This window comes from Centruroides sculpturatus, unplaced genomic scaffold (genome assembly GCF_000671375.1).
Source record: "Centruroides sculpturatus isolate CEXI.00-Female unplaced genomic scaffold, Cexi_2.0 scaffold1067, whole genome shotgun sequence".
Lineage (NCBI taxonomy): Eukaryota > Metazoa > Arthropoda > Arachnida > Scorpiones > Buthidae > Centruroides > Centruroides sculpturatus.
In genome coordinates, this window is record NW_019385388.1 from 104990 (window position 1) to 122943 (window position 17954).

General features: G+C 29.5%; 1 protein-coding gene across 2 annotated transcripts in view; it reads left to right on the forward strand.

Annotated features, from left to right (window-relative positions):
- LOC111638418 (SWI/SNF-related matrix-associated actin-dependent regulator of chromatin subfamily B member 1-A-like) overlaps window positions 1-17954 on the forward strand; it is a 40875-nt gene that overhangs the window by 15190 nt on the left and 7731 nt on the right. The window contains exons 4-8 of one of the 2 annotated variants that reach the window (XM_023384127.1): window positions 3982-4087; window positions 5255-5381; window positions 5465-5599; window positions 15632-15706; window positions 15941-16068. In XM_023384127.1, the coding sequence (XP_023239895.1) occupies window positions 3982-4087; window positions 5255-5381; window positions 5465-5599; window positions 15632-15706; window positions 15941-16068 (571 nt within the window). The remainder of the gene's footprint in view (window positions 1-3981; window positions 4088-5254; window positions 5382-5464; window positions 5600-15631; window positions 15707-15940; window positions 16069-17954) is intronic. The other variant, XM_023384128.1, reaches the window with a different exon arrangement.

A 17954-nucleotide genomic window follows, 5' to 3' on the forward strand; every position in this document is an offset into this window, starting at 1 on the left:
TCGCTCGATAAAGGAAATCTTGAGGTATTATCAGAAAGTGACTGATTTTATTGAAAAGAAACATCCCGAAAAGGTTCACACTGGCCGTATTGCTGCTCGGAGTAATGACATTTGCCTAAGTCATTTTAGAAACATTTTAAAAAATAGGCAAAGCCAAACCTCTTTGGATAGATATTTTACCAAGCGACCTCTATCCAGTGAAAGTGCTGGTGGAAGTGAAGGAAAGAAAGCAAAAAGCAGTGAATAAAAATTTAAAAAAATATATATAAAACAACACTAATTTTTTTTTATCTTTTCTAAGTTATTTTTAAGTTATTGTTAGATTATGTTATGAAAGTTAAGTTTTAGTATCATTTTCCTTCTCCCTCTCTTCCGCCATCAGTTTACACCTCCACCGTCGTCTATCCTCGAAGGTAAAGTGCAAATAAACTACTTTTTTTTTAATCAGTTATTATTCTATTATGGTTATTTATACATTTACAACTACAAAATGCATTTTTCAGTGTTTTGCTTACTACAGTTATTATTATTTTTTAATGTACAACTTAGCTTTAATTTGAGTTTTTTTTTAGTGTTGGAACGAATTATTTGGTTTTACATGTAATCGTATGGGGAAAAATGATTCACCTTACGACATTTTCATGATACGATCTCAGTTTCGGAATGGATTAATTTCGTATCCTGAGGTACCACTGTATTGTTAAAGGAAAAATATGATGTACAGGGGGGCAAGCCACTAGTAATTTGAGGTGGAGAGTATATTTATTTAAATTAAAAATATGATTAAAAATTGCAGCTCGGCATTGTGATGATATCACAATAAATAATTGCTTGTTTAGGTTAAAAAATTCTAACCAAATTAATAAAGTGATTGTATAAATGTTTCTCACAAGAATTGCTGATGTACTAATTTAATTTCTATGAAAAGTTATATGATGGGAATTCCTATAAGACCAGTTATGCCCAGAAAACATTTTTACTGAAATTTGAACATCTGGAACAAAAAACCCTATCAGGAGAATAATAGGAATTTTCAATTCAAAAACTTATTGAATGGGGAGCGAATTCTAGGGAATCCCTGTGGTGTGACAGCTTAAAGTAAAATTAACATCTATTAAATAATTTCATTGTCAAATTGTCACTGCCACTGAAAGTTACTTTTACATGCAAAATGTATATTGAAAACTAAATTGTGCAAATTTATATTAGAATAAATTTATTTGCCATAATCCATAATTGTAAAGGATGTTTAAAATTTTGTTAAAACTAATAATTATGGCACAACTAGCAACTCTGTTGAGTAATGAAGACATCAAAAATTGCATATTAAACACAGGATGTTATTTTGTTGCCAAATAGTTTCTGCAGCAGTGTAAAGGTCTATTTACACACAACAGTGATGTGCTGGCACAGTGACCATTTCGTGACAGTGATGTTTACACACAACAGTGATGTGCTGGCACAGTGACCATTTCGTGACAGTGACGTCTGGCACAGCACAGTGATGAGTATTTACACCCAACAGTGATGTGACCGTGCTCTTGGTGAGTGGTCACGAACTTCTCTGAGAATGAATTGGCTATGATAGCTATATGTTTGGATGAAGAAGAAAAAGAAATGCAATCAAGAAAGCACCGCAAGTGGGTACAAACATGGACAAAAAAGATCAACAGAATGGGAGTTTCATACTCTTTATAAAAAATTGAGATGACGAATCTATATTTTTGAATATCCCAACATGCATTTCATATTTTAATAAACAAAACAGAGAAATATTCATTTTGTACTCAATGTCCATTTATTTCGAATGAGATAAATCAAATAGAACAGGGTGTCGACGCACCATTTCAATTAAATGTTCGTCATCTATTGGAAAATAAAATTTACTGTCAGAGAAAATATCATTCCGGTCAAATGTACTTTCACGATACAGTGACGCCACTGCATGGCACTGTGATGGACGAGTCTGGACAAAGTGGTTTGAAACTAGGTCAACAATTTCCCACCGGCAAAAAATCACTGCACTGCATGGTCACGTCACTGTTCTGTGTAAATAGACCCAAAGAGTGCTGGAAAATTGGAATATGGGAATGCATAGTTCTTGAGAAATGGTTAATTTTCTTTTGGTAAAATACTGAGAAATTTTTTGCTAAATTTGACATGTTATTAACTTTTGGCAATTTCACTAGCAGGAGGTTAATTCCTACATTTTGATTACAGAATACAGTCAATATGACAAAGATGTAATTGTATAAATGCAAATTGACAAGAAAATTTTCCTATATACTGTAATCAGGTAACATCACATTTTACACTGATTGAAACATCCAAAAAATATATCGAAGTTACATTACTGTTCTCTTAATGACAAAACCAGAGCTTTTTTAAGCCTAGGCCATTTAGTATGAGGTTTGAGAAAATCTATGATTAAAGGTAATTCAAGATAATTCTTCTTTTCCAGATCATATGTCGTGAATAATGTGTATTCCAAAACTTTGACTCTCATAACTGTTGGCAAATAATTCTTGTTTACTGCTGATAAATGTATTTTTCTAAATTTTTAATAGGACTTATGCTTTACAAAATCATATGTCATTTGTATTCATAAATGAATTGATTGTCATTTACTAGTTTTCAAAAGGTCAATGGATATTTTCATAAGAACAAACCATATTAAGAAATTTGAAACTCAGAAATTATATTTTAAATAATAATTTTTAACAAACACATGTAGCCAAGTGATTAATTACAAAGTAAAAATGCCTATTAATCTGTGAACTAACTCTCCATATATAGAGTGCATAGTAAGGTCCTTATATACCCATATAACTAATGCAGATAACTAAAGTTATGGATGTGAGGTATAATTATAATAAAGTGACCATATGCTATGAAATGACAACTTGTAGTGCCCCTAGCAATAAAATTTAGAAGTTAGCATTCCTATCTTGAAAACAATTTGATATGGAAAAAGTTAATTACAAAGTAGTATGACCAATTTAGTATGAAAGGACATCCTGTGTACATGAATAGTGTAAATAGAAAGCATGAAATGCTAATATGTACAGTACATAAAGCACAGACAGTAAAATGTGTATTTCTCATGAATTCATTCATTCATTCACATTAATTTCTTGTTTATTTATAATGCGTATTTCTCATGTCTTCATGCTGCATTCATTACTGAGAGTTGTATGTTGTGCATTGCTTACATGTCAATGTATATGGGCTTTACTATGCATCCTGTATATTCCATATTTACATGACAAATGTGAAGAACAAACAATTCATTACTTCTTAATACCTTAACCAGTGTTTTGGATCTGTAATATTATATGTATTTCTTAATCAAATAGTTTTTGATTTGTATTAACTGGATGATGAATATCATATTTTAACTAGAAAAAAACATGTGTATTTGATTATGCAGATTTAAGAGTTAGAAAATAATTTTTCACTTTTAAGTTTCATAAACATTATACCCTAAATTTTATTGTAGTTTAAAATCCAAAGATTTAGGACATAATTTTATGTGAAATTTTAAAGTTATAAATATGCATAATCAGTTATATTTTTTCTAATTAAAATGCTATTACGCAACTAACCAGTTTGTACGAATTGAAAGAACTTCATTAAGAAATACATTATCCTAGTATTACAGATCCAAAAATGTTTTAGTTTTGTTGATATATTTCACAGCAATTATGGAAAATATAGATATAGAGGTTCAGTTTTAATTTCAATATAAACAATAGTTTTGAATATATTTTAATTTAATTAATTAAAATTTATCACTTCTTAATGTTATCAATATAAGAAACCATGATTTCCTGTAAATTTCCATGAAAATTAGTGTAATTAACTCAATATAATCCAGCAGTTTTAGTTTAATTATTAAAATTTGATGTTTAACAATATCTTTAATATAAAAACAGTTTTTGATACTCAAAATTCAACAAATATTAATTTTTACATTTTTAGGTGGGGAATTATTTAAGAATGTTTCGTGGATCCTTATATAAAAGATATCCTTCTCTGTGGAGACGATTGGTCACTGTGGATGAAAGAAAGAAAATTGCCTCTCTAGGTAACAATTAAATTTTAATAAATGAATTCATTTTATATACCAGGACTGGCCAAGCTTTGTCATGTCAAAAGCTGTATATTGCCTATCAGAAATTTGAGAGCTGCTGCATTCTCTATCAAAACTGGTATTTTATATAATGGATAGTATACAGGAACCACAGTTTGGTCACCAAGATTATATATTAATGAATTGTCTAATTAAGTTACTTGATCAATAAAAGAAAATATAATGTAAAATTTAAGCAAGTTGCTAAGATTTTGTGTTCCTAAGTGTTTCTTCCACTTAAATAAATCTTACATATTGTAATTAAGCCTTTTTTTGCATATTTTTTTCAGTGTTGATGTTGCTTTTATTTTTTTTAATGTAATTTTGTTCTTATTTATCTATAAATTTCTTATATTGTTATGTTTCTTAGTTTTGTTGAAGTTACCTTACATTTGTATTATATGCTATACAATTATTTGATGTGGCAAGAAAAAACAAAATATAATTTGAAATAATACAATTTAATAATAATAAAAATCTTTAAAATAGGCAGACAATGCTTGAAGTAATCAATTGGATAGATATATTCTGTGAGATATCAAAGATCAAACTCAGATAATTGAAAATATATGATTTTTTGATATTGTGATTTTTCTCATAGTATACTCAAGGTTCTCTAACTGTACAATAACATTTTTTGTAACAAGTTTGTTAGTGAGATCGATATAATAACTTTGTTACATTGCACACAATGTGTTGGAATTTTGATGAAAACATTTTAAAATGTTAAACATGTATTCTAATCTTGTTAAATTGTAAATTATAAAGAATTAAAATTTATTATTTAACTTGATGATATCAAAAAGACACCATAACTTTAAGTAATTTTCACAAATTTTTTCAAAATCAAAACAAAAATAATGCTATTTGGTTAACTTCGATTCTGTTTCTAGTTCATAAACATAGATTTAAGTGCAAACTTATTCCAAGGAAATTAATTGAGAGTTGAAATTGTTTTATGTTTGATGAAATCTGAAGGCCAATACATAGTATATTACAAAACTGTATTAAATTATAAACTTATAACAGATTACCATTGTATTAAACTCTTTATGTGAAAACAAACAGTTTTAAGAATGTAAGTAAAATGAAAATTTAATTATTATTTAATATAATTTTTAGGTTTGGGTCCTCATAGTCTTGCAACAAATATTACTTTACTAAAAGCTACAGAAGTTGATGAAATATTTGATGGTAAAGATGAAAAATATAGAGCCGTTTCTATCAATACAGAACCTCCGTTGTCTAGGTAGAATGATTTTGAGTATAGTTTTATAATAATAATAATAAAAACAATGTTTGTATTTTTGATCATATGAATTTTTTTCTCAGAGAAACAAAAAACAAAAGAAGTACATGGCTACCAACACTTCCAAATAGTTCTCATCACTTAGATGCTGTTCCATGTTCAACAGCAATCAACAGAAATAGAATAAGCCACAAAAAAGTTCGAACATTTCCCCTGTTGTAAGTAACATTTTAAATGTCAGTTATTGATGGTGATATATTTATACATATAAAGTATAGATTTATTATTTACTTATTTGAAAATAATAGAAGAAAAACCTAATTTATTGTTTAGAAATAATTTTAACTACAATTAAAATACAGTATAAGTCAAGATATTATGCATTATTTATAAAATAAAATTGATTTATGAATATGTTAATTATAATTTACATATTCATACAATATTTCTTAATTAAAATTTATAAAGTTTTTAAAAGATCTGCAGTTGGAAACACTATTTTATCTGTCAGAAGATGAATTATAGTTCTGTTTTTATATCATTATTTCCAATTCTATTTTTGGCTAAGTTGAAGTCAAATTTTATCTAGATGATGATATATTTATAGAAACAATACTTATGTCATAAAATGGTACAAGATTTTTAAAAAAATTTAATTTTTAAATGTAAGAACAATTTCTTCCATAGAAGTGTTTGAGTATTCTTTCAAAGTAACCAAATTATATTAGAGTTAGCAGTATTTTATCATATCATTATGTGAAGAATCTCATACAGTATAACATTACTTGCTTGCTAGAGGCATTTAGCACATAGTTCAGTTTATTTGAAACTTCCAAAATAAAAAATGCTTTAATTAAGAACACAACCAATTGCAAAGTGACACTTTTGGTATGTTATTTGGACTCATCTTTGAAAAAAAGATTTTTTTTCTAAGTAATTTGAAACTTGAAAATCTTTGCTAACTCTTATGCTGACATTTACTGTTGATTTGCCAATTTCTTTTTTTCTTTTTTTATAAAATAACAAATCATGTTTATGGAGACACATTCCATTATATGATTACAATGAAATATATCTCTGTAAAGATAATTTTTAATAATTTTGATTTCAATTTTACAAACAGCATTACCAAAAGAATTTATAATTTTACAGAAAGGGAAAATGTATTCTGGGTAATTATTTTTCAATATATCTTATACTTTAGAATGTAGCATTTAGAAATGCTGTGTGAAGAAATCATAAACACTTTAACATGTTTTCAATTGATATTTAAATTAAATCAGTTACAAGGCAATCACATGATTTATTTTGAAAGAGATTTGTACCTACTGAAATAGACTATTAAAATGAAAATTTTAATTTATAAGTTTTGTTGTAAGGAAGTAAAATTATAAATAAATTGAAATTTTGAAACACAATTAAGATTAATGCCAAATCTGCATGTGATACATTGAATCATTTTCATCTGGTTGAAATTTCATAAATTGAAAATAATTGCTCTTACAAAGAGTGTTTTATTTATTTATGAAAAAAACTGTTACAAATGGATTGCTCCCTGTTCAATTTTGAGATCTCATGTAAATTTTTAAAGATCATTCATATATGAAATTCATTATTGATGTATTTTAACTTATGAACAATTTTCTTTTGCTTTTTAAATTATTGAATTCAGGAAAAGCATGAAATAAAACTTTTAAGTTTTATCTGTACGGAGGTAGTTCCAGAAGTACTCGACCTAACAAAGAAGAAACAAAAAATTTTGGAAAACATATCTTTATACTCTTTTCGAACTACACTCTCAAAAATAACTACACTTTACCAACCTTTAACATGCAGTCTATTTTATTAACGTAATTAACATTTTTGGTCAATTAATCAGGATCAAACAAATTTTTGATTTATGATGAACAAAACCTATTATAGAACATTTTTAACTTTATAAGTTTTCTCAATGCCTATTGCGCAAGTCTGATAAAAGATAAATAGAATCTACCAACTGAAAATGTACAAATATATGCATACACTAACTATATACATAAAAATAAAAGTAAAAATAATAATAATAGTAATAAATAGATAAATAAACAAGTGATGATAGGCATTAGTTGGTGCTCTTTATATCATCACTTGTTTATTTATCTATTTCTTTATTATTATTTTTATTTTTATGTGTATAGTTAGTGTATGCATATATTCAGTGCTGATATTTGAAATATTTAACAAAGGGTTTGCTAACAAAATTTTTCCTTAACAATTTTTTTTTTTCACTCAAATGGTGCATTAGCAACATTAGCGCAAAAACTGACCTTAAGATATCTATATAAATAAAAAAGATGCGTTCGCAAAATTAATTAAGTCAGTTAAAATTTAACATTGTTTATGCCAGAACTATATTTTTTTATAAATAATAAAAAAGTGTGTTCAAAATGGTTTATTTTGTACATATTTTAATATTTTTCATTCAAAATATTTTATAAACATAAAAATTGGCATTTTTTTAATCAGAAAAAGTCATAGGGAAAGCAGTTAAACAAGAAAAACTTTTCTAAATCATTTATTTTATCGTTAGGTATTATTATAATAATAGACAGATGTCATCGTCTCTCGAAATACAATATCTTTCTTATTTCGCTGTTGATAGCCCGACACGTGCTCCGCAGCCATCTTGTATTTTCTCGCGCGCGTGGGATTGTGGGATCTCTCTTATGACTGGATCTAGTTTCGAGAACTCTCTCGAGTCGATCGCGATTGAACCTCGTTTTAGTCGAGATTGAAACGGTCGATGGAGGTTGCACTAGGCGAACAGGGTATAAGGCTCTAGTTTAGTAGTGTTACAGAGTATAATACGTATATTTTAATATATTTTTTAAAAGAAACAAAATCACTGAGAAATGTTATGTGCGTTTAACAACGGGTTCGGGAAACTTTGAAAATGTTAACAACGGGTTCAGCCGAACCTGTGCGAACCCGCTGAATATAACCACTGCATATATTTGTACATTTTCAGTCGGTAGATTTCTATTTATCTTTTCTCGAACTTGAGCAACAGGCGTTAAGAAAACTTTTAAAGTTAAAAATGTTCTATAATTGGTTTTGTTCATCATAAATTAAAAAATTGTTTGATCCTGATGAAGGTCAATTAATTGACTGAAAATGTTAGATTATGTTAATAAAATAGACTGCATGTTAAAGGTTGGTAAAGTGTAGTTACATATCTTTATTTCTCAACATAGTCTCCTTTTAGCTCGATGCACTTTTCCCAGTGATGTTCAATAGCTTCGATACCCTGTTTATAGTGAGAGCCGTCGAGCTTCTCAAAATAGCCATCAACCGCAGACTCCACCTATTCATTGTTGGCAAATCTTTTCCCACCGAGCCATTTTTTCAATGTAGAAGGTATGGTTGCTGTATGTTCAAATTCTGTGTGTAGCATCTTTGCAATCCAAACAATAATTTTGGTAGATAATCAAACATTTAGTTAGAAAGCGTTACGGTTTATTTAAAACACTTTTTTAATTCAGATGCATTTTGGGTTGACTTGTATTCCCAACCCCTCTTCAGTGCTGTTAAAAATGACAAAAAACAATGTGAGTTTCACGACATTGGTAAGTAAGACGTAACAAAAACGAGGGGTGACAATAACGTAAAAACCTTACATGTTATATAATGGTACAGCATAGACATGTGTGACAATATTTTCATTACATAGTTGTATGACTATTTTCTATAATATGAAAAAAGTAAAGGGCATGGCTGTATAACACATCATTTATATAAAAATTATAACATAGATTATTAATTTCAAAATATCTATAAGCACTTACATTTTTAGTTAATATGTATTATTCCCGATAAAAAATGGAACAGGGTAAAAATTGACAACTGGTGTNATTTACATTTTTAGTTAAAATGTATTATTCCCGATAAAAAATGGAACAGAGTACAAATTGACAACTGGTGTTATCTGGTGTTCACAGAGTAACAGTATACCGACAAGTAATGTTATTTAAACCATTCCTAACATAGATTATTAATTTCAAAATATCTATAAGCACTTACATTTTTAGTTAATATGTATTATTCCCGATAAAAAATGGAACAGGGTAAAAATTGACAACTGGTGTTATCTGGTGTTCACAGAGTAACAGTATACCGACAAGTAATGTTATTTAAACCATTCCTAACATTCTGTACAAGGGGGTGTGCTTTTAAACAATCTTTAACGCGTGGAGGCGCTCTCTATTAGTTTATACCAGTATTTCTCAACGGGGGCGATATCGCCCCCATGTGGGCGTTTTTCCATGTTGAGGGGGCAATTTGTAACAATTTATATTTTGGGGGCGAAAAACAAATTTTCTGGGCGATATAGTAAAACATTATATTAAGAATAATTAGATATTTTAGTCATTATATTGTGCAATAATTAAACAAATAACATTATATTAGTCAATAGTCTATTCAATGCAGTACGAATTTGGTGTTAGCCTTGGCCCTCAGCATTGGAATTTTGAAGTGAAGGGGGCGATACTACGTATCGGTTTTATTGAAGGGAGCGATACTACGTTGAAGGAGGCGACGATTCATTAGAGGTTGTGAGAAACACTGGTTTATACCATTGGGGGTCTATTGACATGACTTCTGAAATATTATTTAAGTTATCTTTAGGGTGTTTTTTGATTTACATGTGTTCTTTAAATTTCCTTTTATATGGGTCTTTTTCTAAATGTAACACTTTTATATTGTTTTTATTAATTTGGCAATTATTGTCACTTGTGTGGAAGTACCAGGGGGAAGTTATGTTTTAGGCGGATGGCAGCTTTATGTTCTTTAATTCTTGTTTCTAGTGGCCGACCTATTTCACCGATGTAAGTTTTCGGGTTTTGACAGTTGCATTCAAGTTTGTAAATAGTTCCTACAGTTTTAAGAATGTTTAGTTTGTTGTTATGTTGTTTATTAATGTCATAATGGATACTATGAGATATTTTGTTGGTCAAAGATGGTGCCAAACTGATATTGTCTTTTTTTTTTATGATCATATTACAGCCTTCGAAGATTTTTTTTATATATGGTAAGGCTTTGTATTTTTTGTTTAATTTATATTTCATATTAAATCTATTTTCCCAGTATTGTTTTTGCCATGTGTTTAATTTCGATTTAGGATAGTCGTTAAGTAAAAATTTATTTTCTAACTCTTTTATTTTAATTTTTTGCCATTTATTATCTGATATTCTTGTATATATGTTTTTTAACTCCATGATATAAATATTCTTTTTTATATATTCTGGAACATATGAATAGTAGTTGATAGTTTTATTAACATAACATGGTTTTTTGTATGTTATGAAAGAAAAATTATTAAGTGTATTCATGATTGTTATGTCAAGGTAATTTATTTTATTATTGTTTTCTTTTTCTATATCGAATTGAATATTTTTGTTAAATTTGTTAGCGGTGTTCAGAATAATATTATCGTTTGTTACTCTATTATTGTATATTAGTAAGTAGTTGTCCACATATCTCATTACTAGTTTTATGCCTGGGATATTATTTATTTTTTCATCTATGTTTATCATAGCTAATTCAGCTAACTTTGGCCACATCTTTGATCCCATACCGATGCCATCTACTTGTCTATAGAAGTCTGCATTAACTTTAAAATAGTTTCTGGTATATGCAAAATGTATCAGATTAATTAAAGTTTTATCTACATTTAATGTAATTAGGCTTTCCTCTATTAATTTCCATTTTATATTTGGGTACATATTTTTGACATCAAGACTTATTAGTTTATCAGTGTTTCCTTTCTGTATTTTCAGTATCCATCATCAGCATTTTTTATGCTGTACTTAGAATGATCGATGTCTGTTAATTGTTGCTTGATATATTGTTCTAAGTTGTAAAGTATAGAAAATCTAAAATCTAAAATCTACTAAAGGTCTGAATTTTTCTTCATTTTTGTGGGTTTTTTAATCTTATATTTAGTTTGGGGGTTCTATTGTTTTTGAAATTAAGGATATAATTTTTATTGTTTTCACTTATATTATTATTTAGGTATATGTTTTTGACCGTAGTTCTATGCTGTACCATCATATAACATGTAAGGTTTTTATGTTATTGTTACCCCTCGTTTTTGTTACATACTACTTACCAATGTCGTGAAACTCGCCTTGTTTTTTGTCATTTTTAACAGCTCTGAAGTGGGGTTGGGAATACAAGTCAACCCAAAATGCATCTGAATTAAAAAAGTGTTTTAAATAAACCGTAATGCTTTCTAACTAATTGCTGTTTGATTATCTCCCAAAATTATTGTTTGAATTGCAAAGATGCTACACACGGAACCATTTTTTCAAGTTTGGAAAGAGAAAATAATCCGAGGGGGCTAAATCTGGTGAATAGGGTGTGTGAAGAAGCAATTCGAACCTTAACTTATTGATTTTGGCCACCATGATAACAGATATGTGAACTGGTGTGTAGTCTTGATGAAACAACAATTTCTTTTTCACCAAATGTGGCTGTTTTTTCTTGATTTCATCACTCAAGCTCTGCAATAAGTTCGCATAATACTCGCCATTGATTGTTTTTTCTTTTTTGAAGATAATCAATGAAAATTATCCCACGCACATCCCAAAAAACTGATGCCATGATCTTGTCAGCAGATGGAACTGTCTTTGCCTTCTTCGGAGCCGATTTTCCCCTTTCAGTCCATTGTTTCGACTGTTGTTTCATCTCGTGTGAAGTGATAGACCCATTTCATTCATGGTTATGAATCGACACAAAAACTCGGATTTGCTTATTGCTAAGAAACATCACCAAACACTCGATTGAAACATCTTTATGACACTGTTTTTGTTCCATTGTGAGCAAACGCGGCACCCATCTTTGCACATAGCTTTCTCATGTCCAAATTTTCATGTCCAAATTTTGTGATGTACAGCATTTTTTGAAATGCCTATCATGTCTGCTAGCTCTCGCACTTTGAGTTGACAGTTATCCAATACCATTTTGTGGATTTTCTTCACCATTTCTGGCATGGTTACCTCATTTTTTCGATTACTGCAATGTTCTTGGCAGCTCGTACAGCCTTGTTTAAACAAGGGAGCAGACTCCCCAGAGTAGAATCTAGCTCAGCTTTGATATTGGTTGGACAGACCTTTTGAATGAAAGTATTGTATCACATAATGATGACCAATTTTTTCCATGTTTACAAATTCACTGGAATCGTTCACTATTGATGGCTGTCAAACAAATACTAAACAATGTAGCATCTTCAAACTTAAGCTTTATAATGTTGGTACTTTTGACCACAGTAATTTTTTTCAAACAACTACTGTCATCTATACATCAGGTTGGGTACTTCTGGGATGACCCTCGTATTAATATAAAAGTAAATAACATTTAAGCTGGGAAATAATATTACTTTTTGTTCATCATATAAAACTCAATCTAATTTTGTTTTCAATGCAATGTTAAGAAATACTTGTAAGGAAAATTTCACCAATCTCTGATCTCTAACAATTTGCATTTAGTATCTTCTGTGCTAGCATAAACTCATACCATTATCATCATCCATCTACTGTATTTATTTATATGTATGTATAATGTTATTCTTCAGAAACATCAACATAAATAATTACACAGGCAGTCAAAAAGTTCTTGGGATTGTGGAGCACTATAATGGTAGGATTTGTGGAAGTGTTTACCTAATCACCTTCAAAGTATGACTCTGGTGTTTTCTCAATTTGTACATGAACTTTATGTTTACACATTGTTCAAATTATGACTTGGTGCCAAAAGACAAACATACACATCAAAATGAAATGGAACAGTAACAGTAACACAACCATATGCTGAAACATATCGAGACTGGGTTGTAGTTGCAAGCAGACATTGTAATCTCCTCGCCACTGTATTGCATGTGCAATATTCTCTCTCATTTATCATCTAGAGAGAAATTCCAGGGAGTTTTTGATTGTCTCTGTATTACAATGCATTAATAGTCAAGTAATTCAAGACTTAAAAATGCATTTAAAAAATACAAATTAAAAAATTTGTTATAATATAGTATCCAGAGAATAGATATTTGACATATCCTCTGAAAGTGTCATCATTATAAGTAATTGAAGAGAGATATTGATTGTCTCTGTATTACAATGCATTAATAGTCAAGTAATTCAAGACTTAAAAATGCATTTACTAAATACAAATTAAAAAATTTGTTTGGAATGTTTCAATTGAATACGGCTACAATGCTATATATTTAGATTTTATTGAATATATTTAAATACGCAAAAGATTTTTTACTTTGACTACAATTGTTTATTTATTTACAAGTAATTGTTTAATACTAAGCAAACACTACGTTCATTTTGTTTAAATGGCATCAATATCCGAAGATATTTTCTTTTATAGATGTATATCCGCCATATAAATTTCACTAATATCAACGTATCTATAAAATTTGCGACCCAATTTATGGTTTTAAGTAATTATTAGAATAAGAAAATAATAAATAATGAAATTAGATATTTTAGGCAAAAAGGCTTATAGAAAAAAAAATTTTAAACAAAGTATGATTAAAATGTTTACAAATTACTAAAGTTTGGACGAATAAATAAATGGATAAAATGATCTGGAAGCTTATTTGACATAAAAGGAATAGAAATTCATTAGATGTATAATTTTGTATATAAAATTGAAAACAAACTAAGAAAAAGTATTTTTCTTAAATAGCTTTGATAAAGAATTCATTGCTTTATATAAGTTTAATGAAAAATTCAGTATTAAAAAAATCAAACATTATATTTTGAAAAATTTTTAGTATAGTTTTTATAATAAGTTACAAAAAAAATTAGAATAACAAAAATGATGTGTTTTATAATGCTTTGGTAAAAACACCTCATTCCATTGNATCGAGATTTATGTATATTCTAATATATTTTTTAAAAGAAACAAAATCACTGAGAAATGTTACGTGTGTTTAACAACGGGTTTGGAAAACTTTGAAAATGTTAACAATGGGTTCAGCTGAACCTGTGCGAACCCGCTGAATATCACCACTGTCTCCAGCATCAAGTTTACAACCAGAACCTTCAACTACAGGTATTTATCACCATGCAAATCTCATGTAAATTCTCTCTCTCTCTCAAGAACCATGGAGGTAATATGACACGTGATCAAAACTTCTTCCAAAACTTCAGACTATGAGGCGTTAAATACAATTAAAAATAATTTATTCTTGCGAGCGCTTTCGACGTAAATATGCACGTCGTCTTCAGGCAATAGAAATTGAACAGAGAATTCGAACCATACAACCGTGACATCCAACCCCAGTACTTAATGACACGTGATATATTATAATGCGTTTAACAATAAAAAATGTATAAAATGTATTTTCTTTTATAAATAAATGGTTTTTGTTAAATAAACCTAGTCTCTGCAGTAGTCACTTTCTGCTCACTATTTTGAGGTCTCCATCCCAAATCCAATTGCTCACTTGCAAGCTGTGGCTCATGTGGCCTACTTTCTAATCCAAACCAATCTGTCATCGCAGCTTCCCTGTCAATCGGGACATCGTGTTGTCATTCCTGATGGCATCGAAGAGGTGCCAACCCTCCGGTCACACATCATTGCTTCAGAGTTTATATGCATTGGCAACACTATTGCCTTGAGGTGTGGAGTATAAAAACAGCTAACAAAGGAACACTGATTCTTTGTTTGCCCAGTGTCTTACATAAAGAAGTGCAAGACAATTGTAAGGAACTATAGACTTGTTCTTTTTCATGACAGTTAAGACACAATACATTCTATATTTCTAAACTACATGTTGCAAATTATTGATAAGTTTTCTTTGATAATAATTATTCAGAATTGCTTTAAAATAATTGATAACATGCACATAAAACATGGACATGCATTCATCATTGGTAATGGATTTTCAATAAGTTATAAAGCAATTTAACAGAATGAAATTTTATCATCTGTTTTCCAATGAGTAATAAAGTAATCTTTGACAAATTTCAACAGATTACAAATTGCTTTTCATAACTCTGATATTTTCAACAATTATTGATTCTATTTTTGTAAATATAAATATAACTTTAAAACGATTACTGCAATTGCCTTTTTATTTATTTTTATTATTTTTGTTTTTAATTTTGTTCTTTATACTATGTTTTATCCGTCAATAACGGACACATATTAGCCCTGTAGGGCTCCCCAATAAGTCCACTCCCTGCTACCTATTTTCTTAGGAAAGAAGATATTAAAGGTCAAGGCTTTGGTTCGAAATGGTCGTTCCAACATGACTTCATGTCGTCACAACCAAGGCAAGTTGAAAAAAATCTTTGGGTTGGAAGAAATGATTCATATTATTTTGGGAAGTGGACGATATCAGTCTATAATAATAATTATTTACTTCTGTTAAAACTTCACTTAAATTTTTTGTTTTTTTTATTTTTTTCATTTAAATAAAATACAATTCACTACTTTATCAATTTTATTTATTTATAAAATCTTTATCCATGCCAATTAAAAGATGTAAGATACAAATTTGATTTCAGATACGATGACTTGGATCCATCAGTCACTCATGAAAATGCCAGTCAGTCAGAAGTTCTGGTTCCCATACGGTTGGACATGGAAATTGAAGGTCACAAATTGCGTGACACATTTACTTGGAATAAAAATGGTATTTTTATCATAAGATTTTTAAAATCAAAATTAATGAATCTTTCTGGGATCTTATTAGGTATAAATGTATGTAATGTATAAATATATTTACTGAAATTTATATATATTTACTGTAATATATAAATATATTTACTGAAATTTTTTTATACAGTCAAATCTCTGAATAATGGCCACTGGTGAGAACTTAAAAAAAAATGATTCATATAAATTGAAGGAAACCTTAACTTATTACATTTAACATTGTAAACAATCACCAAAGAAATGTATTTATACAAAAAAGTTTTTCTGTAACATGCAAAGTGCTAAAACACGTTAATTTGTAATAAAAGATTAATCTAGATAAGACCTATGTTAAATTATGTAGGAGAAAAAGGGGAACAGAGAACCTGTGACAAACTTATAGGTTTACTTACCCAGATTCAATTCCAAAGCCTAATACCCCATTTGCACCAAGCATTTCGATCTAGATTGTGACCAAGGTCGGTGACTATGCCGTGGTACGACCTCTCTCGACTGAAACAAGGTTCAATCGTGATCAACTCTAGAGAGTTCTCGAAACTAGAGCCAGTCATAAGAGAGATCCCACAATCCCATGCGCACGAGAAAATACAGGATGGCTACAGAACACGTGTTGGGCTACCAACAGAGAAATAAAAAAGACATCTGGAGAGATGACGACATCTGTCTATTATTAGATGTATGACAAGAAAAAGTATTTATTTCTAACCAAAACTTTCATTTTGTTTGTTGGTGTTAGTTTTATCATCGCATGTAATAGCTGGGTTCTTCTCAAGCGGACTGCCTTTGCAAACAGCACGACATTCAATTGGCAACAGTCACAATCGAGATCGAAGTGAGTCGTGGATTGTATGCGAACGTAGTATAAGGCAATAGATTGAAACCTTCTGTTCTAGCCATCCAATTGTCTTAAACAAATATTCATAAGAATATGGATGGAATGGGTAGTTTTGTGCATCATTAAATCTACAATTCAAATTTTTCTTCTGTCTAGAAGTATTAAAACTGACTACCAGTAGCTGAGTGGATAAAACCAGCGAACACTGATGTTGGTCATGAGTTTCAATCCAACAGATGGAATTTTCTGGGTTTTCTTCATGTGTCTAACACCTAAATATATAGTTTTTTATTCATAAAATAACACCAGATTTCACATGTGTATTTCCTGTATTTCTTATCTCGTACAGTCTTTGTGCATCTCAGTCACAAATGCAGCCATCCAAGTTTGATGAGTGTCACTCAAAATTCCTCTGAACACTCATCTTTGGTGGGTGTGCAGAGTATGTTCAGATGCATGCCATTTGTGCCCACCTACATACACATGACATGCAAATGAACTCCTCCAAGACCCAATTGAGCATGCCAGTGTGATGGCCTTATGGCACTAGCAATCTTTTTCTTTCCAGAAATTTCAGAGTATCAGGAATATAAACTGTGCTTTCATGTATCCCTTATGGGAAGAAATCACTTAGGATGGGTAGTTGTTCACATCAGAATCACAAAGCAGACTTAGAAAGAAATGCAGATGACTACTACCCCATATGAGATGAAAGCTGGATAGCTGAGTGATGAATGTTTTTATGCATTAGACTTCTTCATTGAAAACTGACGTGTTACAGATCTGCAATATCCTGTATTTTTCTTTATTATCCAAAATTTTTGTTTTGCTCAAAATCTCTTGGATATATTTTATTGAACTGGAAAACTAATAAAGTATTAAAATCTTTGTACTTTATTCAGAAGTTTTTCGTGATGATAAATGTATCATGAAAAAAAGCAACTTCTGCTATCTCTAGTTATTCAACTATTTCCATTTTTGTTACTAGAAACAAAATCAATTACTGTATAAGTGTGTAATGTACAGTA